Source organism: Melospiza georgiana, chromosome 19 (assembly GCF_028018845.1).
Source record: "Melospiza georgiana isolate bMelGeo1 chromosome 19, bMelGeo1.pri, whole genome shotgun sequence".
Lineage (NCBI taxonomy): Eukaryota > Metazoa > Chordata > Aves > Passeriformes > Passerellidae > Melospiza > Melospiza georgiana.
Window position 1 is genome coordinate 10,799,948 of NC_080448.1, and position 24,045 is coordinate 10,823,992.

The following is a 24,045-nucleotide window of genomic DNA, read 5'->3' on the forward strand; positions in this document are numbered from 1 at the left end:
GGTGAACAGGCAGAGTTTGTGTGGGAGAATTTGTGAAGTATTGAGAAGTCCAGGGTAGAGAACCAATGTCCATAATCTGGTGAGATTTGTAATGTCACACTATGAAATGTCACAGCTCTTATTGTTTTTTCAGTTGACCTTTTAACAATGTGCAGAGATTTCTTTTTAAATGGGACTGGGAGTAATTTTAAGACATCTCTCCCCAGTTTTAAATCATTCTCTGTACCTTCTAGGACAGGAGAGAGGCCACAGCACTGCAGAATTGTTTGGAACATCCCCAGCCTGTTGGGAATCACTTCCCAGAGCCTTTGTGAGCAAGAAGAGCCAAATTTAGCTGTGTACAGCAGGCAGGCTCTGCTCCACGGGCTCAGGACCTGCCTGGCCCTGTGGAAATCCACATTCCCCTGCTTGGAGCTCACAGAATTTCCCCACCTTGGTGACCTCAGAGTGCAAATCCTCAATAAAGCTGGGAACAGGGAGAGGAGGGAGCAGGGGAGCACAGGGACCCTGTCCCTTGTCCCTCCCTGGGATGCTGTGCCTCATTCCCAGAGCCTGAAATGTCTTGGAGCCACTTCCACAACCTGGCATGGCCTCCAAGTGTTATTCCTCCTTTATTTCACTGTTATTCCTCCTCTATTTCAGTGTTATTCCTCCCCTATTTCAGTGTTATTCCTCCCCTATTTCATTAGTATTTGGTAGAAAGAAGTTTGGTTGGGTTTTTACCTCTCCAGATTTTCTCCTCTTTTTTTTTTTTTTTTTTTTTTTTTTTTTTTTTTTTTTTGTCCTTTTCAAATTCTTTTTACTCCTTAGAGATGCTACAATTTCCTGCTGTAAATAGATCCATCTAGGAAGTGGAAGGTGAGCTATAAAAGGAAAACTGTTTGCTTGAAGCTTATGTTGCTACAACTACTCCCCCAGCTCTTCTCCCTGCAGCATCTGAGTGTAAATCTCTCCTTGGCATTTGTGGGCACAATTCTCCTTGTGAGTTGGTTGTACAGTGAATTTCCCACTGCTGCAGTCCCCTGTGATGGCAGCACAAGGTGACAAAGTCAGATATTGCCACAAATTCCCACCCAGGCACATTGTCCCATCAGCACAGATACTGGAATGCATCTTTGAAGCTACAAAAAGCATTAAATTCAACATGTGTGTAACATAACTTGTCAAGTTAATGTCAAGATAATTTCTGTCCCTGTTGCTTTTTGTGTGTTCAATGTTTCATGATGTGGCCTCTTAAAATCCCAGGATTTCCATGCTGCAGCCTGGAATGTGAAGCTGGATTTGCCATTGTAAAATCAGGTGATATCTTTGCATTTTTCAGCTGAAGGGAGGGTGGATTATAGGCAAAGGGAGAAGAGAAATATTTGAGTTCAACACTTTAAATAATTCACTGGAAGGTTTAGAGCCATGCTATATAATATGTAAACACCTAAGTTCTGCTTCTCTCTAATAATTTAGGACTAATCCTAAGTAACCATTCAACCTGTCCAGTGAAACCAAACTTTGTGCCAGTGCAGGGTTTGGGAGAGGCCCTCACCTGCTGCTCATGACTGTGATTATTGAAGATGGATGGCTGGAGCTTTGGCTGCTGCCTCTTTAGGAAATCTTTCAAACCAGGATTGGAAAGAGAATATTTTACAGGCTGGTGAAAAACATCTAAATGCTGCCATTGTGTCGTTCAGGCCAGAACAACCCAGAGCCCTAATGTATTTTATCTGCTGTTCTGTTCCTCAACACTATAAATAATTCAGATCTGTTGGCTTAACTACTACTGGCAACTGTTATTTATTAAGAATGACTGAAATAACTATGTGGCTCAGTAGAACAGAATGCATTAGGGACTTTAATGTGAAACAGAATAGCTGAAACATTTTGATTATCCTTTAAAGAAAAAGCCTAAACCCCTAAACCTGCCATTATCCTTTGCAATTCTGCAAAGGACAAGTGACAGTGGGAATTAGGATGGGATCTTTCTGAGTAACTAAAGGGTTTTTCCTTTAAAAGAGCACTCACCCCAATCACTGAGCCCCTTTTATCCCTCCAGCATCTTGTTCTGTGGGCATCAGTGTCAGTAATTGTCATCTTGAGGTTCCAATCCAATCTTTAATGTGCCCCACTGGGAAATCCTTGAATCTGCCTGTAGTTACACATCTGCCTGTAAAACACTTTTAAAGGTGCTGCATTGTTTTTTATGTTTGCTTTCATTTGTTTCTCTTGCACGTCATGCACAAGAGCAGCAGGATTTTCTGGGAATCAGTGCAAGGGAATTGCTGTTCTCTTGTTCCATCCCCACTTTAGGCTTAATTAATAATATCTGGCACTTCATCATTGGCTTGGAAATTGCTTTCCAGAGGTCAATAGCATTGTCCCTGTGTTGCAGGCCCAGAATTCCTGACATCAGGCATTGCTACAGCACAAACACAGTGTGTCCCTCCACACAATTACAGCACTGCACAACAGAATCATTCTGCAAGCCAACTGATTATAAATGGGGCATTTGGAATAAATTTTTTATCACCAAAAAGAGTTGACATGCAGGACTTGGATGAGTAATTATCTAATCTTACATCTGGCATAAACACCCAAGCCATTTGTGTGATGAAGTGCAAGGCACAGGAGGGAGAAGGCAGCGAGGGAACATTCACTGCTGACTCAGTGCCCATAAATCTTCCAGGGTGTGTTTTGCCTTAGATTTGATATTTGTTCAATGGGTTGAAAGAAGTTAAGTGATCAAATGTCATTTGGAAATCCTGGTCTGCAATTCTGATTTTTTCCTCAGTTACATGGAGATAAATGCTCCAACAGGAGCAGGGTTTGGGGCCTGGCTCTGGGGGTGTTACTGAAGCTGAGCATTTGAACAGGCACCATCTTCACCCCTTTTTAAAGAAGTAATTTAACATTTGTTTGCCTTAATGATGATCTGCAGGAGACAGCAGGGGATGTGTTGCTGTGGAGCATTTTATTTCATTTCTTTGAAATGAAGTTTTAGCTATAACACCAAAATGCATTTTTCTTTCTGACAGAGGACTTGGATGTGTTAATCTGATCTCTGATAAAACAGAGGCTCTGCTTTGGGGGATTCTTATTTAACTTGTATTTCTGACACATCAGATCTGCATGGAATATCCTTTCCACTTAAGGGAAGTGTCAGTGGAAGTTTATTTATAACAGAGAAAAAATTGGGCATGAATCAGTGGTAAGTAAATGATGTGCCTGAACTCTGCTGCAAGTTTCCTGCAACATGAACTTTTCTAGAGACTGTGTCATTAATATTTTATAGCAAGGAGAGAAATCATCAAAAACTCCAGCTAGGACATAAAATATCTGAAATAATAAGAATATATATAAGTACCTCCAGAGTGAGCTGGACACTCTCATTGATTTTAGACAGCATCTCATCCTGGCTTGACAAAATGCAGAATTCATAAATTAAATCTGATGTATACAGTGCATGCTTTTATGCTGATGTTGGCACACTTTCAGATGTAAAATTAAATTACTTTTTCCAATAAGGCAGCACAGATTGAAGCATGGATTCCTTTCTTTGCTAATGGAAGCAGGAGAAAGATATTGAATTATGCTGACTTTCAGCTGACTGAGTGCCAAAGAGAGAAAAATCAATGACATTTTTAATGTCCTGTGGAGCTTTTAAACAGGCCTGGCTCTGCCAGGGAAACTCAGAGTGAGGTAACTGCTGCTGCCATTGGGTTTCCAGCGAGGAAATTTCCTTCTCCAGGGAAGCAGCACCTGGCACTGATGTGGCTTTGTCCCCATTCCATTCCCAGCGGTGCCAAGTGTGCACAGGGAGGGTGTTGGGGGACTCTGGACACCCCCACACCCTGAGCAGGGCATGGGCTGTGGGAACGTGCAGGGTAATCCTTGCAAAACAACAACAAAATCCAGAAGGATCTTTCCTCTCACTATAAACCCCTGAAAGTCACATGAGTGGGTAATACCAATAAATTACCTTTCTTTTGATGAATTAATGATAGGGTAAACACAGATTTATTTTCACTGGGAGTTTGCATTTGCAAAGCTGAATACCAAAGAGCTAAGCTGCACAATCAATGCCCATCAAATAAGTGGCTTGTTGGGGTTTTTAAATTTTATAATAATATTTTTATAATTATTAAAGTGCATTTCATAACAGCAATTAAGATTTTATTATAAAACTATCCAGTCCTTCAGAATCTTACTCCTCAGGTAGAAAATATTCTGATTTAGATGGGGGGAGTCTATTTAGATACATCCTCAACATCTTGGTGTTTGTTAAACCAGAGGTTCATGGATTGGGGTCCATTTTTCTCTGCATTCCTTCAAAGTCCAGGTTTCCCTTTCTTTTAATAACAGATGGATACAATCTGGCTGTGAAGTGCTGGGATATGATTTCCAACAGCAAACTTTGTATCCTCAGCTCTTTGCTGTAATGAAGAAAACCCTCCCAGAGTCACTCCTGGGAATTCAATTTCTTGCAGTTATTTGGCTTCCAGCTCCTGGCAGGGCCATGCTGGGTTTTCAGGGGTTGTCCATGTTACAGGAGGTGATTTCTGTCATTTTAAATGCAGCCACAGCATCAGCCCCAGAAATTGGAATATGAGTAACCTCAGAACCCCCACGCTGGGAGGATGAGTGAGAGAAATAATAGAATTTGGTTTCAAAGATAATACCCAGGCAATTTATCCAGGCAGGAGCTCAGGAGAAGCTGCTCTGTGTGGTTTGGATTCTTCACAATTCACCCCTGTGGTGTCAGTGCTATTTTATTGACAGCCATTAAATCACAAATGCTTATCAGGGGTTTGTGGGCAGCCAGCATTTATATTTTAGATACACACTGCCCTTCCTGACATTGCACCTCATCAAAGAGACAGAGATGACCTTTTTATTTTGTCTTGCTCACATTTTGGTGCCTTTATGTACTGCCATGTGCCCTTCACCCTCTGTAGAAGGGAGCACTGACTTGCTCTGCAGAAATTGCATCAGAGCTCTGAGCCTAATTCATGTGCTGAGAACAGTCTGTGAAAAGCCAAGGGTTTCCCCTGGTGAAGCATCTTCATCCAGCTGTGCAGAGGATTTCTGATGAGCAGTGCTCCTCTGCTTTGGGTATTTTTTCACATCCAGTTAAGACAGACTTAACTACAGAAATATATCTGTACAAAATAGGCCTGGAAAACATCAGTGAGCAGAAAGCAGAAGGTTAAAAATTTGGTGAATGCAGTGTCTGCATAAGACAGGGGCATGATAAATGTATCTGAAGTGTCTTTTTGCAAGGCTTGTGTATTATATTTCTGCTGCTTACAACTGTCAGCACAAGGACAGGCTGGCTGGGATGTGAGCAGGCAGCTGTCTCTGGGAGCCTATAGATAGCAGCTTCCTTGGGTAGCACGTTTGCAGCTCCCTCAAACAGATTTATCAACATCTTCACTGTCTCACCACTGCCAGCTCAAATGACTTCTCAAGGAGCTTTGGTTATGCAAGCTTGTAAAAGGTGCATTGTTTTTTCTATTTGTTTCTTATTTTTGGATGTGTGTGTGTGTGTGTGCCAGGTTTTTTTTTTAGTAACTTACTGCAGCAGATAAATCTAGTGCAGGGTTTCACCATGTGTTAAGGGGGAAAAAAAATAATAATACTCCATTTGTCCAGCGTGACCAGGCTTTAAATAAGCATCAGAACTTCCAGCAGCTGTGCAGAGCAGTGGAACAGCACAGGGCAGGGATGCTCTGGGAGTCAGGAGAGGAGAACCTGCAGAGATGGGAGCTGGAAATAGCATCTGCTGGGCAGATCCAGAGGATGCAGCCATAATCATTTTAGGGTCTTGGAATGCTTCACTGAATATTCCCCTCTAGTGCTGGGTGACCTGGAGGAGTCTGGGGACAAACAGAAGCCCCTCAATGCTCCAGGTCCCTCTGGATGGCCACAGAAACAGGAGCTGGAGGAAGGGAGGGTGGGGAAACAGCCCAAGGAGCTCCCCAAAGCATTTCTGTGCTCATTGCTCTGCACTTCCCAGCATGGGAACCTGCAATAATAAAGACTTCAAAGGCTTCTTCAAAAAGCTTCCAGGCTGTTTCCAAAGCTCCATCTGGAAGGTCTCCTGAGAGTTGGGGATGTTTTGTAAATACAGGCAGGGGACAAATGAGGTTTTTCTTAAAGTGAATCTGGCAGAAGTTGCTTTCTAACAAGCGCTTGCAACTGGCCACACGAGCAGGAGTTTCCCAAAGTGCATCCCTGCTGGAATGTCTTTTGGAAAGGGTGCAGTTCATTTGTCATCCCTACAAAGTCTTTTACCACCACAGTAAATTACAGGCCTTTGGGAATGTGCTGTGCTTGGTTCTTTTCAGGTCATGTTCTGGGTCTTGGATTGCTGGGTGAAACCAAATATGCTGCTTTATCCTGTTTGCCTGTGCATTTGTTTTGTGTCTCAGCAGATTGAATAGCATTTCTATTTAAATCATTGCTCATTCTAACTAAAACAATTGCTGTTCTGTGGTGTCAGGGGATTCCTGAGGTAACAGGAACACTGTGCATTTTGTGATTTACTGCCCGCTTTGCCTCTTGAAAGCCCCAGTTCGTTTTGGTCCATTTTCCCTGTTTGTTTGGGTTAGTGATGCCTCATCAGCTCCCCCAGACCATGACAGGGCTGGGGATTTTCAGCCCTGGTGCCCTCGTTGTGGATTTAGGCATTTTAGCTTCATTTTCCCATCAGAAGTGCTAATGCTCAGAACTGAGAGTTTTAAGAACTTGAGGTCTCTCTTTGCTGGTTTTCCCCTCTCCTGCAGCTGTTGGTGACACTGTGAGTTACCCAGAGCTGTTGTTTGCCTGTGTGCTCCACTTAGCACTTCTGGCAGTTATGAGAAAAGAGTGAGAAAAACCTAAGGAAAGCTATCAGAAGTATGAAAGTATAAATCTCCTATAGATTGAAAATATCTCCCACTCTCATCTTGGTATTTTTCCCTTCAGTTGGGCTCTTAGCAAGAAATTCCAGAATACTTCACAAACACGGATTTAGGCCTTCTACAGCCTTCCTCCTCCTCCTCCTCCTCCTCTCCCTGAGGAAATGACATTCTCATTCCTTGTTTGCAGATGAGGAATGAAGGTCTGAGTGGCGAAGTGACTCGTCCAAGGTCAGCTGCTGAGTTAGTGGCACAGCTATGAATAGACAAAGGCATTTTAGCTCTCAGCTCTCTGCTAAACAAGACTGTGCCCTCCCAGTTTCAATTTGTCAGACTTCATGACTAATAACACTTGAGCATCTAGAAGGTGGCAGAAGAATTTCTTTGCAGAGCCAGCAGGTAACCCCTGGTTACACCAGCAGCAGAGTGGGAGCTCCTCCCTGTCCCCAGGGATCCTGGTGACAATTTTGGCTTTTGTGAAGAGGGAGAACTTTCCCCTTGGGTTGCTGTTTGTGTCATGTTGTATCTGCTCACCTGAGTGCTCACTTTGGTGCTGAAAACAGAGATAGAGATCCCAGAGCTGGCTCTTCATTTGTCTTAGAGCAGCAGTAATGAAGTGTCCTCAGAGCAGTTTGCCTTCAACAGCTATTTTAAACCTCCAGAGCAATCTGCTGTTCCTTGAAGGGAAAAAGTAATTCAACTAAAAGTGCTCTGAGGAGCCAAGGGAGAGAAGGAAACGTTGAGAGGTGCTAATCAGGAAGGGGAAATCATCTGTCTGCGTGTGGGCACCTCCCTGCTCACATGGCACAGCCCTGCAGCAGCCACATAAGAAGCTTTGTGATCAACAAATGTCAAGGGCAATTAATTCTTGGGCCAGCAGCTGTTATTATTAGGACAAAGAGTGGCCAGACATAGAAGGAAAGCCTTCAGCTGATTTGTTTTCTCTACCTTTCCCCTCCAAATTGATCAGTTGCTCAAGCCCCAGCAGCGAACTCCCTTGCAATAAGAATTTCATATTTGCCGTCTCTTTTATTTTCAGGAGGAGAGTTTGTATTAGATTCAGAGCACAGAGGAACAGCTCAGGGAAGGTGTTTAGAAAGTCCTCCCCACTTTAATGCTATCAGGATGGAGAGGAGTTAAGCTGGTAACATAATAATATGTGGGCTGAATTAAACCCACCTCAGACTGGTTTTCTCCAACTTAATTCATGGAAGCAGAGCGCTTTTAGGCTTGACTTAATACCCTCCCAGAGTTATTCCAGGATTGCTACAATGCAACTGTGGGTGTTCTAAACACACCTACGCTGCCAGAGAATCAGGAAGGATGTACTCAAAATCCTTTAATTTATCTAATAACATCTTTAGCAGCTTTTTGTGTAGGTTTAGCATTGTAATGGAAATGCACTCTATGGCTGGATATAGAGCTGCTGTGTGGAAATGGAACACGTGAACAGCACTTGGAGCTGGGGGGAAATACTCTGACCTGCTACACCTCCTGTAAATGCACCTTTCACTTGTGCCATTGGTCTCTGCAGTTAAAATAATACCTAAAATTTCAGATACAAGTGTTCATGGCTCTGGGTATCCACAGACATTGCTGTGCCCCCTCCCAGGGCCAGGCAGAGCAGAAATTCCTCCCCTCTGAGCTATTTATTCTTTGCTGTTTAGTCCTGAGTCTATTTTAGCCACGTTCCTAACCAGGTTCCCTCTTTGCCCATGATGTTCCTGAGGGTTCTTTAGAAGTGATACAAAACAAGTTTGGTTTTACAGCCCTGAGCTGGTCAGGGAAGCCTCGGACTGGGAACAGCTCAGATTCCTGCGGGTGCCCTGCTGGTAACTGCTGGGATAATTCTGCTATCCCGGGCACTGAGACCTCTCCCTTTTTGGGGAATCTCATGGAACATGAGCAGAACCATCATGACAAACCTGCTCTTTGTGAGCCAAATAAAGACAGAAGAAACAAGGCAGGAAATCAGCTCCTCCACGTGCCAGGAAGGGCCGGGATCGGAGCCCTGGGAAGGGCCGGGAAGGGCCGGGATCGGAACCCTGGGAAGGGCCGGGATCGGAGCCCCGGGAAGGGCCGGGAAGGGCCGGGATCGGAGCCCGAGAAGGGCCGGGAAGGGCCGGGATCGGAGCCCGAGAAGGGCCGGCCCTGAGGCGGCTGATTCCGGAATCCTGCCTGGGAATTCCAGGGAAAAGCCTCGGATGGGTGGGGCCCTAACGAGGCGCTGTGTGTGATTTCCAGAGCTTCCTAACAGTGTTAGGCAAAGGTATTTATTGTTAATCTTATCCTTTAATCGTTTATAGATATGTTGAACGGAAGGGAGTGTTGTTGTTCATTTCCTGTTCTCTGGATTTCTGACTTGGAATTCTGTGGTTGATGGATGGTTTCTGGGCTGAAATTGGCTCTGTGTCTCTCTGTGGCCCTGTGAGAGTGGATGTATTGGGAAAGACATCATTATCCCACTAAAATCTGTGGAAATTGGAAGTTTCAGGCTGTGTCAGCAGGAGATACCAGGAGAAGTTGGGGCTGACCAATGGGAAATTCAGAGTTATACATAAATTAGGAGGTATTGAATTCCTCTTGAATGAGAGAATGTACATTAAAGTGGCCTTGGCTTGCTATAGATTAATTAACCTTGGGGGATACCAGGTTTAATTAAACTACAGTGAGTTAAAGCCACTTCACTCTGGGTAGAAATCATTCCTGAGGGAGCTTTTTTACCTCATGCACATCAGCTCCCTGTGGGTTAACCTGACCCTTTGGACACTTTGAAATCTGAGGAATTCTGGAACCCTGACTCCAAATCTTAGGAGAAACTGGACTTAACTTGAGTTAAAATTGTACCATACATATGTAAAAATGTACAGTGGTGTGACAAACTCTGGAGGGTCCAAGTCTAGATTTGAAAAGAATTTAAATAGAGGTTATGAACTGAAACATTAAAACTTAAGAACCAGGGAACAGAGGAGTGAAAGGGGGCAACCAAAACCCATCAGTGAGTCTGAGGTCTTGCTGCAGGGCTCAGGCAAAGAACCTTGGTGAAGAATACACTCATGTTACCTGGCTGAATCACACTAAAACATCTTTTTGTGCTTTCTCTTTTTCCTTTCCAGTAATTGCCCCTCATTTCTGGCCTCTGCTTTAGCCAGAGCCACGTCAGATGAAGTCCTGCAGAGCGACCTCTCGGCGCATTTCCTGCCCAAGCGCGTGGACAACGCCGACGGCATCATCCGTAAGTGCCACCAAGTCCCAAATTCCCAAATCCCACCCCTGGGCTGAAATTCTGGGACAGAAACACCCCACATGGATGGAAGAAGCCTCATGGGGAGCTCACCACCACTCCTGACAGAGCTGCAGGTCTAATTGCTCAAATCAAACCTTTGGAATCACTCTATTAAATGCATTTTCGTGGCTGTGTCTGCTGATGGCCCTGAATCTCTCTCTCAGCACTTCATACAATGTGGTTCTGCTGGCAAGTGCCAGTTGTCCTCCCTCATCCTTGGAGCAAAGTCAAATATATGTGGGAAGAGATAATTTAATTCTGAATTATTTCAGTCAGTGTGGTTTTTACTATGGCTTGTAAGGGGTTTTTTATGGTTTTAGCAAAAGGTAGTATAAAGAGATTTCGTGATTAAAAGGAAGAAAAATCCTTTTTCTCATTTGTCTGTGTTGGCTGACAAGATTTTTGCACCCTCCAGCTCAAGGTCATGCACCCTAACTCATTTCAAGAGTGTGCTGGCCTAAATAACCTTGACAATTAGCTGGGTTGTTCATTACAACAAAGAGCAATGTTTCTCACATGTAGTAACAGGAATTCTGTCATTTGATCTTGAAAATACAGTCCCCAAACCACTTTGTCCATTCCCTCCTTTTTTGATTAAAAAAAAAAATCCTGTAAATTATTCTGGGGAAAAGGAAGATCCATAAATCTGGCTCGTCAAAAAGGAAGATTTTGCTGTATTCCCCAGAGGCCCTTGGAAACCTGAGGAACAGAAAAACCTGCTCTGGGTTCCCTTTCTGTAGGTATTGCTGCCTCCTCCTGCTGAGCAGGTAAATGGAATAGATTTGTCATTGTTCTGGCTGAGCAGCCTTCATTAATTTCAAATTGAGATCTCTGAAACTTGCATAAATATTTGACAGTCTCCAAGGAAATGTTGACTAAGCCTCCACACAGAATATCTACAGAATTCAACAAAAAAGGAAAAAAGAAAGGGAAAAAAGCCACCACAAAACCCTCACACCTACAGAAATTGACATTTAAATATATCTAAGGCTGTAAGACAGAGGCAAACATAGATTGAGATGGGAACAGACTGCAGCAGGCACTAAGAATAGGGCTCCAGATGCAGTTTGTTGAGGTGAATTGTCATAATGAGGATACTTGGAAATAAAATATCCCTTTGCTGATGCAGTGTGAGTGTTAAATTGTGAGGGTTTAGGGGAAGAGGAAGAGAGAAATCCTCTGGCCTGTAGTAAAGCAACAGCTTCATACAAACCCTGCAATTTCAATAATCTAAGTGATAATTTTCCAAAGCAGGACATAAGAATGACAGAATCACAGAAAGGTTTGGGACATTAAAGATCAATGGGCATGGGCAGGGACCCCTTCCACCATCCCAGGGGGCTCCAAGGTCCATCCAGCCTGGCCTTGGGCACCTCCAGGGATCCAGGGCAGCCCCAGCTGCTCCATCAGTGCCTCAGCAGCCACCAGGGCCAGGCTTGGCCCAGCAAACCCAGACAAAAGTGGTGACAGCAGCAGCAGCTCCATCCTGGAGACCCTTCCAGGGAGTCCTGGAGAATCCTGGGCTGGTGCTCAGAGGAGATCTGCCCTCAGTGGTGCCACATGGGAGAATTCAATGCTTCAATGCTTTGGAAGAAAGCAAAGCAAAGTGTGGCAGGTGGTGAAAATGGGATTTCTACATCCTGGAGTTTGATGCTCAGAGTTCACTGTGCCCTGATGCTGTTTGAGCTGCTGCAGAATGTGAAACCAAGCTGAATTTCACTGCCTGGCTTTAATATCCAGTTCTATGTCAGGTTTTTATGAACCCAGAAAGATTTTTACTCTGTGTAACACAAAGAGACATTTACCTGATTTGCCTCAAGTTTGAATTTGCTGAAAGATAAAAAAAAGCTATTTCAAATTTCCTTAGTGGCACATTTCACTCTGAGAATTGCAACGTGACAAATCATGTCCTGTGCTTAGGAGTGGGGAAAGCAGCTCTTGGTGGGGAGAGAAATGAGAAACTCCATGACAGAAGAATGCAAATCTTACAAGAGGAAAAACTGGTTGGAGTCCACAAATGTAGAATTGCAAGATTAGGGGTCTGTTGTGTTTGGGGTGACCATGTGTTTTTGGATATCTGAGTCACTCTTCCCTTCCAGCTGCAAGAGATTTTCCATGAGACCTGAATGATGTTGGATTTCTTGTTTGAAAGGTCAGGTTAAGGACATTTAGCTTTGGGGTTTGTGTGTGGAGGAAGAGAATCTTGTGGAAGTTTGGCTTTGTTAAGGAACCAGCAGAGGCTGGATAGCAGGACCGTGGGACCTGGTGGTGGTGTCAGATTTCCAGGAGATGTCACAAAGCAAATCCTAATGTCCATTACCCAGTTGTTCCAGGTTCTAGGAGATGGATCCTAGAGATATCCAAAGAGACCTACAGCTCCTAGATGAAGGAAAACCTTGGTTCTGACCTGTCCATGTTATCAACACAGCTCATAAAACATGGCACTAAAAAGCAGGACCTGAATCCTGGTATCCTTTCCACCTCCTTCTGCCCTGTCATCTTTGGGAACAGCAATGCCTGAGCTGGATTTCCCACTCACTGTGGTGCAGCTCAGCATTCCCTCCAACCTTGGGGATTTGGGAGCAGCAGGAGGGAAATGAAATTCTCCATGACACAACTGCAGTGCCAGCTGAGTCAGCTCTGGCTCAGCGTGGCAGCATTAACAATTGATGAGTAATTTCCAGCTGTGAGGGGGAGGTTTTTATTTGGCATTTCATTATTCTCCTGTTTTAACCTCACGAGCAGTTGCTGATGATGCTGACACCACCCAGGGTCCCCTGGGAAGGGCAGTGAGGATCTCAGCAGGGCCCTGGGTTCACTGGCACCCTCCTGCAGAGGTGCCACAGGTGACTCTGCCATGTCTGCCCAGTGGGGAGGGATGGGAGAGCAAAACCTGTGAGCTTTCCTCTGAAAATACAGCTTGGACACCTCAGGTTGGACATGAGGAATGGGAGAGCAAAATCTGTGAGCTTTCCTCTGAAAATACAACTTGGACACTTCAGGTTGGACATGAGGAATGGGAGAGCAAAATCTGTGAGCTTTCCTCTGGAAAATAGAACCTGGACACCTCAGGTTGGATGTGTTCTCTCTTTAAATACATTACCCAGGGAGATTTCTGGTGGCCCCAGAGAGAGCAGCACAGGTGGGGTGAGGAACCCCCCACTCACACTGTGGGAGTGTTTGATTTCCACCCCTTGGTTTTAAAGCTGTGTGATCAAGGAGCCAAGGTTCCTTTTGGTTATTTATCCAGTGTATTTTCAGCTTAATACCTCTTGATTGAACCAACCCATAATCAACAGAGCTGGGACAATATTACAGTATTTGTTCCTAAGGGTCTGGGCCCCCTGCTCACTGTAGACCTAGGACAGGAATTTGTAAATGCTGCTTTTAGGCTCTGTACAGAATTCCTGTGAAGTGAGAGATGCTGCAACTCCCTCCTCTCCTCCCTGCATGAGCCCCTCCTCCTGCAGGAGTGATTGGCACTCCTGGATTGCTGCTGCTCAGCTTTGAGGATCCTGCCTTTGGTGAGCCATCATGAACAAAGAGATGGGGACGTGTTCAGCTCTGATGCTGACTTCCTGTTTTCCTCTCCTGGATTTCAGAACAAATGTCAAGTGCCTGAGTTTTCACGTTTTAAAATGACAATTTCCCAGGAGTGCCAGTTCAGCATTTTCTTAAATTTGAGGCCTTTGTGGTTTTGTCATTTGCTCATGCAGATTTCTCTGACACACCGTTGTCAGGAATATGGGAATAATAGGAAATCAGGGAATAGCTAAGAAGGCACCTGTGCACTGCTGAAAGTGCACAAAACACCTTAAAATCACTCTGGTAATTTCTGCAGATTGTTTCCACAGCCTTGCCTCAGCTCTGCAATGAAATGGTGTTTAGAACAGAGAATTTGGTCCAAACCCAGTGTGTCATTGTCAGTGAGGGTGGGTTCTGTAGGTGGCACCCTGTGCCATGACACAGTCCCTGTCAGAGCTGCACACCCTGGGCAGGGCCAGCCAGGGATCCAGCACTTTTCCTGCCTTTCATTGTCTCTGCTGCTGCAAATGAGTTCCCCAAAGGCACAGGGAAATGTTTAAGTTAAAAAGACAGACAAACAATGAGCTGCTTACTGATGAATGCTGATTATGGTGACTTTGGCTTCTTCTTTTCATGCATCAGAGCCCAGAATTTCCCTGCTGACATCAACTGCTTGGCTAAAATGGTTTTGTTTCATCTCTCTAATGTATGCAGGGGAGAAAACTCTGCCTTAATAACACTCTCAAGGCTTTCATCTGTGCTTTGTGCCTTCCTCAGAGATCGAGACGGTGAAGTTGGCCCGTTTGGTTTACAGCAAACTGCACGAGATCTGCAGCAGCTGGGTGAAGGATTTCCCCCTGCAGCCCAAGCCCCACCGCTACTACGACACCTCCATCCACGCCATCAAGAACATGCGCAGGAAGATGGAGGACAAGCACGTCTGCATCCCCGACTTCAACATGCTCTTCAACCTCGAGGTGAGCTCACACCTTGAATTGACACATTCTGTGAGAATTGACACACTCTGTGAGAATTGACACATTCTGTGGTCAATATTGTAAATGCTGGTCCACCAACGAGGGGAGAGAATGATGCATCTGACTCCGTCTTATCAGAATAATTTATTACTTTATTATACTATGTTATATTAAAGAATACTATACTCTACTATACTAAAGAATAGAGAAAAGATAATTACTGAATGCTAAAATGATAATGAAAATTCATGACTCTTTCCAGAGTCCAGTCCAGGCTCTTCAACCTCGAGGTGAGCACACACACACAGATTCTGTGGTCAATATTGTAAATGTTGGTCCACCAACGAGGGGAGAGAATGATGCATCTGACTCCATCTTATCAGAATAATGTATTACTTTATTACATTATGTTATATTAAAGATATATATATATATATACTATACTATACTATACTATACTATACTAAAGAATAGAGAAAAGATACTCACTGAATGCTAAAAAGATAATGAAAACTCATGACTCTTTCCAGAGTCCCAACACAGCTTGGCCCCAATTGGCCAATGAGTCAAAACAACTCACACCAGAATCAGTCAAAACAACTCACAGCAGAGTCCAATGGAACAATCACCTGTGGGTAAACAATCTCCAAACACATTCCACATGAACACAACACAAGAGAAGCAAATGAGATAAGAATTGTTTTCCTTTTCTCTGAGGCTTCTCTCACTGCCTTTCAGCTTCCCAGGAGAAAAACCCTGGGTGAAGGATTTTTTCAGAGAATGTGAATGCCACAGGTCAGTGGTTTGCATCCTGGGAAAGCAGGAGGTTTTCCACTGAGGGAGTGAAGGGTGATGGACCTCAGCAGGGTTGGCAGTTGGTCACCTCACAGTTCATCTCTGAAGCCACTTGGCAGCTGGGGTGGGTCTGCTCTGCTTTTCAAGCCTTCCTCTTGGGAGGAAGAAGCCAAAAGCAAAAATAAGGAAATTAAGTTAAAAATCCAAAACAAACCCAAACCTTGCAGGACTGAGAGCTCACACACAATTCTAGAAATGTGAGTAGTTTGGTGGAACTGTAGCCTTGTCTTCCCTTCCATTAATTTCTTGATGTTGCCATTGGTCAGACACTCATTCTTGCTCTCCCTTGAGATATAAAACTGGACACTCAGGAATGGAAAGTAAAAGAAAATGGCAAGAATTTTACCTTAAGGATCAAATTGCTGCATAATTACTTCTTTATTACACCCTGTCACTTTAATAACCATCTTCTGCCCCATCCACATTCTTACCTTTAAAAGATATTAATGCAAACAGAGGCAGATGTTTCCTTTGCCTGTCAATTGTCAGCTTTCTTATTCCAATTTGTGTTGGAGCCCATTACCTAAAAATTACAATGTGCAAATATTCCAGTCACTGAGCTGGCTGTCAAGGTTGAATTGGCTCTGTCAGTGGGTTGGTGTTGTGTGTGTGAGCTGCTGGAGTTGCTGTCTCCTGGTACCACGTTGTTTCTCTGAACAGAGCAGGGGAAGCTGAGAAAACTGCCTTGAGGATGAGTGATTTTGCTGTATTTGATTTGTGAATGTAATCACAATTTTCTGATGAGAGAGCACATGCAGTTTTTTTAAAACACATCTAAGATGATATGTTTTAGATTTAAGGAATAAAGAAGAGTGAAAGCAAAGACTGGCTGGCTTCACATTTTAACTGTACTGGCATTTTATCCCTGGTGGATTCCAATCATGATGTAGACTTCATGCAAACTGTATTGGATGTTCTTCCCTCTCTGTGGTTTTTGCAGTCACAAAATCTCCTGCACAATTTGATGAGAATGGCACTTCCTATTTGAGTTGTGTGACTGAGCTGTAACAAATGGGACCTAAGGAGTACTGAGAACACCACACAGGGCATCTCTTGCATTTTGCAGGTAGAATTCAACAGGAAGGTGGAAATTTCCCACTGATGCAAGTGCAGGTGGTCAGGGTAGTTTGCTTCTCCAGTGGAGACTCTGTCTCTAATTACAGTTTAATGAGGACAGCACAAATCCCAAGTTCAAAGCTTTAAGATGATCCAGTGAGCTGTTCGCGTTGGTTTCACTTGAGTTTTTTCCTCCCTGTGTTTCCTCTGGCAGGACCAAGAAGAACAAGCTTATTTTGCAGTGTTTGATGGCCATGGAGGAGTGGATGCTGCCATCTATGCCTCCATCCACCTGCACGTGAACATGGTGCACCAGGAGATGTTCCAGCAGGACCCGGCCGAGGCTCTGTGCCGCGCCTTCCGCGTCACCGACGAGCGCTTCGTGCAGAAGGCAGCCAGGGAGGTGAGGGCTCTGCTGTGCTGCCAGCTCATGGTTTGCCCCAGACACCTCAGGTTTATCCCTGTAGATCTCCCCAGGTGTGCCATCACCTCTCCTTTCCCCACCCTGACCCTGCTGAGCGCTGTCTGTCAGTCCTGGTACTCCAGATGGGCAGTGAGTGATTGGCAGAGTTCAAAAGATGCCCTCAGCCCTGGGGACATTGGGCCATCCAGGTGTCATTTGTCCCCTGAGACCTCCCCTCCTGTACCTGGTTGGTGGGATCCCTACCCCTTCCCTGCCCCTCTCCCCAGGGTTAAAAGACACAACAACCACATGGTTTAGGGAGTTCTGTTGGAGCTGTTGCTGCATTCAGAGGCCAGAGTAAAGCTCTGGATCAGAACCCTCCAGCAGAACCCGACTCCTTTTTCCTTCACCATTGCCTTAAAGCTTCTCCATCAAAGGTAAACCTGAGCTCCTGCATGCCTGGACTTGTCTCTAGCACCCAGCTGCAATATCCAGCCAGCCAAAGGTGTCTGAGGTGAAACCACCACAGCTGCCACCTTTGGTCCAGCAGCAAGGGCCAGACAAGCCAGGCACGTCCCGTGTGGTTATATTGGTAAATAATTCCAACAGGACTGAGAGCATGAACTGCAAATCAATCCTGCCTTTCCAGAGAGGCACAGTGGAATCAGCACAGAGCTCTCCATGCCCCACTGGTGTCCATAGCTTCACATCCCATAAAAATGTCAGCTCCTGCTTCTCCCAGCTCCCAGCCCCTCTGAGGGATGCTGCTGCCATTCCCCCTCTCAGCTGCCTCCCAGGCTCAGCCCTCAGGGTCACCAACACCCAGCTGTGCCTGGCAGCAGCAAGAGCAGCCCCAGCAGTGCCCAGCTCCTGGCAGGCAGGTCCCATGCCAGGGATGCCATGGGGCACGTTGGTGTTCAGCCAGGTTGGCTCTGAGGGGCTGTAAGTGAGCAGTTGTAGCTGTAGGGAAAGCACTGCCTGTTCCTCCCTGGGAATAGCTCTGTGCTGCAGTTTCCATGTGTTCTGTCCCTGGGTTAAGGAAGAAAATGCTTTGAAATGGAAATGTATTTTTTTCCAGAGTCTGCGCTGCGGAACCACCGGGGTGGTGACTTTCATCCGAGGGAATATGCTGCATGTGGCTTGGCTGGGGGACTCCCAGGTCATGCTGGTGAGGAGAGGCCAAGCTGTGGAACTGATGAAACCCCACAAACCAGACCGAGAGGTGAGAAGGGGCTGTGTGAACAGCCCTGGGCAGTGACCAGCACAGGTACAGCTCTGGGGAGCGCTGCCATGCCAGATCTCTGTGAGCAGCAGAGCATGTTCCACTATCCTGGTTTGTTTGGATCTGTGAGCAAATCCTTTGGCTCATGGGGCCTGCTGTGTTTGTGAAAATCCAGGTGTTGCTGGGAGTGCTGAGTGTGTGGTGCAGCTCTGACTGCTCTGTCTTGTGTTGCTGCTCAGGATGAGAAGAAGCGAATCGAGGCCCTGGGCGGCTGCGTGGTCTGGTTTGGAGCCTGGAGGGTGAACGGGAGCCTCTCTGTCTCCAGAGCTATTGGTAAGAGAGAGCCTTCATTCCTTTTTGAGGCTTGCTTTGCTTTTTAACTATAAAATTTTAATTTTCTAGTCATCAAAATTTGACATACAGCTGAAGATAGACCTATGAGCAATAACCTCTATTTTTCCCCCTACAGTCTGAGGGAATAATTTCCAAATAATTGCTTTAACTTGGGGTAAGAGTCACTGGCTCCACACTGAGTTAATAAAGGGCTGCTGGAAGCTGTGGCTGCAAACCCACGGTTGTGTTTCTCTGCTGTTCTCGCACAGGGGACGCTGAGCACAAGCCATACATCTGTGGGGACGCAGACTCTGCCTCCACGGTGCTGGATGGCTCCGAAGACTACCTCATTCTGGCCTGTGATGGCTTCTACGACACAGTGAACCCCGATGAGGCAGTCAAAGTGGTGGCTGACCATCTGAAGGAGAATAACGGTGACAGCAGCATGGTAGCACATAAATTGGTGGCATCTGCTCGCGATGCCGGCTCCAGCGACAACATCACGGTCATCGTGGTGTTCCTCAGGGACATGAACGCGGCGGTCGCCGTCAGCGAGGAGTCGGACTGGACTGAGAACTCCTTCCAAGGGGGGCAGGAAGACAACGGGGAAGACAAGGAGAACCACGGAGACTGCAAACGGCCCTGGCCCCAGCACCAGTGCTCAGCACCTGCGGATTTAGGCTATGAAGGACGGGTGGACTCCTTCACCGACAGAACTAGCTTAAGCATAGGCTCCAGCGTTAACCCCCTGGAGGATCAAGGCTATTTAGACCTGACAAAAACAGAAACTAGTACACCTCAGAGTGCCAAATGTCTGCCACCAGTCCAAGCGTTTAGTCCTGGCATACCAAAGAGCGCGGGTCGGATCAGCGGCTCCCCGGTGAGGAGCGAGGCCCCGGAGCTCGGCGCGCCCTGGGGCTGCGATCGCGGGCAGGACGAGCTCGGCCTGCCGGGCTCGGGGGCTGCAGGGCAGGGCCTCTACAGGGTCAGGGGCTCGTCCCCCGTCTCCTTCGGGCTGGAAGATGAACTGTTCCAATCCCTGGGAAAACGAGCCGCGTTCTCTCATTTGCGGCTCTGCAGCGGGAAGAGGCGGCGAGGAGCCAGGCTCAAACCAAAGTTTCACACGCCGCTCTGGGCCCAGGAGCCTTCCCAGGGAGAAGGATCCGGCCTGCCCTTCCCTGCCCGGGGCCGCAGGAGCAGGAGGGCCTTGGCCCGGCCCTCCCCGTGGCGGAGGCTGCCCAGCCACGGCTCTTACAGCGAGTGTATGATGCGAAGACAAAGTCATTGTATACCAGACCCACACCTTCATCAATGCTGTAAAATGTAACCACCCCCTCGTGTTCCCCTGTCAGACTCCCATAGTAGACATTCCCAAAATAAAACTGGCATCATCAGAAAGAGAAAAAAAAAAAAGAAAAAAAAGAAAAAAAAAAAGAGGTGGGCATTTCCGAACTGTACTCCAGTCCCCTGCCAAGCTCAACCCCGTGTAAATAGAACTAGGAATTAACCAATGTAGTTGTTTGGATCTCTAACAAAGTTTGGTGGTGGTGCCACCCCCAGCAATGCCGCAGCCGCCCGACCACCCGCACACACGAGTGTCAGCCACATCCAGCAGGGAGAGCCCAGCAGCGCTGCACGTGGACAGACAGACAGACAGACAGACAGACAGACAACGCCAGGGCACGCTCCTTACACATGCAGAAGGTTGCACCTGCCTGAGAAATGTCTGTGGAGCAATACTCAAAGAACGATCTGGGTTAGAACTGCCAAATTTTTTTAGAGCAGGGGGAAGTTTCCATAACAGAGTCGAGGTGTGGGGGTTTTTTGGGTTTTTGTTTTTCCTTTTGTGTTCTGCTTTCTGTTTATTCCAGGTGAGCGTTAAGATGAATTAGAAAATTACATCCACTTTTGCAGGTAGATGACTAAAAGCCATACAGGGTTTACCAGGTACCTTAGGAATGGACATACTAAGCTCCTGCTGCTCTGGTCTCAAGACTCCCATCGAGGTACAGACTCATCATTTACCTTTATGTTTCCCATGTAATATAAAATGCAGAGTATGAAGAAAACTTTTCTTGCAGTTTAAAGAAATTATTTCCTATAGCTGGAGGTGCAGTGTAGGGAATTTCGTATCTTTCTGGTGCTTTGAGTGGCATTTTTCTCATTTCTCAGTTTAGGAAATTGTTCTCAATGAGTTGAACATGACTGTGCTTAATGCTTTGAGCCAACCTCTTCCCACCTTAACTTCATCTCAGGTCTTAAGATAACCCAACCCGTGGAGGTGTCCAGTCCCACCCTCTGTCCCCGCCCGTCCCAGCGGAGATCAGGAGCTGTTGGAGGAGCTGTGTGGCTCCGGTGAGGATTCCCAGCTGGCAAAGGCAGCGTTTCACAGCCAGGAAGGACGCGGCTCCAGGGCTGCGCGCTGGGTGTGTAGGGAAGGATGCGGAGCCACCAAAGGGATGCGAATGCCGAGGATCAGCGGAGCAGGGGCTGCGCTGGGGCCGCAGCGGACCGGGAGGAGCTCGGTGCCCCGCAGGGCTCTGCTCGGCCGCCCTTTGTGCATGAGCAGCCCCTGCCCGCTGCCGAGGGGAGCTCACGCCCGTGGGGAGCCGCTGGCTGGGACCTGAATAAGCGGCCGATCCCCATCAGCTCCACCAAGTCCAGATCCCGTTCCTACCCTGTGTTACAGCGATGCATTGGGAGGAGGAGGAACAAAATAAATCTTCATAGGCACTTAGTGAACAATCCATATCATTTTAGCAGTAACAATAGCAGTATTAGTGTTTCGCTAGAATTTGCAAAGTATTTTAATATTAAGTAGTCAAGAAAATTATTCAACATGACAAGATGGCGAGGCTTGAATTCTGCCAATTTCCGCTGCTTCTCTCTTTGATGCACTATTTTAAAAGCAATCTGATGAACAGCAAAAGGCTTTGTGAGCAACCAGGAGTTGGAGTGTGGCTTTAGATTCCTTTGATCTTTTTCAGACTTTGTTTTAATCTTACGGGATCATTGGCTCTTATCTGCCATCTTATTCTGCCTTAGCTGTTGTCAACGTTCTCTTTAGCTGCAGCTTCTGGTCCAAGTCAGATTTACCGAGGAAATTTGAGAAACCATGAAATGGTAAAATATGCAACTCTGGGGCATCTCTGCGGTGCCTTTGTTTTAAATTATTCACAGTAATAATGACTCACTGAAAGTCCATCTTTAGCTGACTGTCATGTTCTGGAGAGAAAGGTGGTGTAAGTGCAATTCTTGATGTGAGTAAATGAGAATGCAAACCCGTCACAGATGATAAAACTTCTTCCCAGTCTGCAGGAGCAGTTGAAGAGCACTGGACTGCATGTGTGCTGTTTTGGGAAGGATCTAGCTTTTTTAGGTGTGGATTCATAAATGGTAATTCTGCGACTCATCCCATTTATCTTGCTAGGAGAAAAAAAAATCAATCCACCATCGTAGTTGCAGTGTGGTCAGGTAAAACCATTGTATAGATAGAGCAAGTGTTCATTTCTTCACTAACTGCATATTTATAGAGTAGATAGGAACCATTTGTAAGGTAAGTCCTTTAAAGTTCTATAATATTAAAAGTAGTGGTTATTGGTCTGATTATGCTGCTCTTGATTCTACACACTAGACAAAAAGCAGTGCTTGTGAAATGCAGTGTTTTCTCTTAATGCCACTGGTGATAGGAAGTAGTTCCTTCAGTTCAAACTCCTGTGCCCTTATCTGCTGCTTGCTGACGTAAGCAATAATCCCTCTCTAACGGTATCTAAGTGTTCTGTATTCGTACCTTGATCGTCTATCTGGTGACAGTGTAAAATATTAGGCTAATAGAGAACTATCTCATTGTATTTATTAACTGTTGATACTGAGATTTAGTCTGTGACCTGTGTTTTGTATTTTTATCGTGTATCTTAGTGGTGGTGAAAATTTGTACAACGAAATCTTTCCAATAAAGAGCTGAAGTATCCCTTTGCCGCGTCCACACAGCCCCGCATCCCTCTCGGTCGCCGTGCTGACCGTGGTTGCAGAACCAGGAGGTAGCAGTGACAACACGGCTTTAGCTTTGTTCTCTTTCAGTTGTGGTGGTTTTGAGGAAGGGGCTCGGGGCTGCTTTGCCTGGAGCTGCTCAAAACCAGCTCGTGAGCTCTTCACTGTGAGCGCCCAAGGCTGAGGAACAGAGAGCAGAACAGCACAGGGCAGGGAGCTCTTCACCCATTCCATTTGCACTAGAGGCGGGTGGAAACGCACGTGTGGAACTTTTCTTTACCTACAAGTGCCATCCATTGTCCTTGTGAGTGAGAACCGTCCGTAGCTGAGCTGCAGAGCTGCAGCGCTGGAGGACAATGTCCAAGCAGATTTAACTTAACTTACACCACGTTTCTGGTGGTGCATCATCCTAGAAACTCCACCTGTTTTTGGAGCACTGTGTGTCAGTTGTCCCATGGGCAGATGAGGCACAAGGAGTTGTGTGCACAGACATGGCTGCTGTAGTTCAGGTCCACTCTCTCCTCTCCAAATCCTCCCGACCCCAAGATTCTGCGGGAATAAAGAAAAATGAGAAAGATTGGTCTAAATTAGGGGCTGTTTCAGCACAATTTCTTCACTCGGCACTCAGTCACATAAACAAAGCCATCCAAGGGGATACTGCAGCTTTGTTCATGTCTGTAATTTAGGGCAATCTTTCTTTAATTCACATCCTCTTTGCGACAGGAACAAAACTTTCTACCCTCGTATCACGTGCAATAATAAGGAAGCATTAACAGGACCTCGGAGCCCGATGTCCGTGCCCCCCTCCAGCCCTGGCACCCCAGCCATGGCACAGCCCTTGCCAGCATTAAAGACAAACAAGCCCCACCTGTCAGGGTCTCGTGCAACCCTTGTCCTGTCCGGTCTTTCCTCTCCTTCCCTCTGAAGACACCTCGGGACGAGAGCAGGGGAGGTGGCTGAGCTCACCCCGGGTCTCAGCTCCTGGGTGCTCCTGCTGACCTTTCTGTAGTACCTTGTTCATGAAACATGTTCTTTCTGAAGTGAATAAATCCAAGCTAAATCATGTACCAGTGTTGGGACTTTTCCATTTGCAATCTTGTTCTACAGTTCACCCGCGAGTTTAGTTCTAACCATGTATTATCATCCATATTTTATTTATGAAAGCTGTTTATACAGGAAAAACTGTTGAAGTTTTACCAATATCTTAATAAAACAGTAATTTAAACCACACTCCAGCTAGTCTGGTTATTGAAGAGCTAACAAAGGCAGCAAGTGCCTCTAGTGTGGTGGGAGGGGGTTTCCTTTGTGGATATGGGCTGCAGTTACCCTGCTGAGCTCTGGCTTCCAGTGGCTGCTCAGGGCCCATCACTGTGGCCAAAGGGATGGGGCTGTCATGGCACAGCACAAGGAGATCTGTGTCCCTCTCCAAGCCCCTTCCCCAACCAGCTCTGAATAAGCTGCCCATAGAAGGTGAGCAAAGCACCAGCCCAGAGCAGCCCCTGTGCCCCAGA

General features: G+C 46.2%; 1 protein-coding gene across 1 annotated transcript in view; it reads left to right on the forward strand.

The window, feature by feature from the left end:
- Positions 1-22,515, forward strand: part of PPM1E (protein phosphatase, Mg2+/Mn2+ dependent 1E) — a 61,051-nt gene extending 38,536 nt beyond the window's left edge. The window contains exons 2-7 of the mRNA XM_058037359.1: positions 10,004-10,122; positions 14,476-14,675; positions 16,801-16,989; positions 18,068-18,211; positions 18,451-18,544; positions 18,814-22,515. Of these exons, the coding sequence (XP_057893342.1) occupies positions 10,004-10,122; positions 14,476-14,675; positions 16,801-16,989; positions 18,068-18,211; positions 18,451-18,544; positions 18,814-19,871 (1,804 nt within the window). The 3' untranslated portion in view covers positions 19,872-22,515. The remainder of the gene's footprint in view (positions 1-10,003; positions 10,123-14,475; positions 14,676-16,800; positions 16,990-18,067; positions 18,212-18,450; positions 18,545-18,813) is intronic.
- The last annotated feature ends 1,530 nt before the right edge of the window (positions 22,516-24,045 follow it).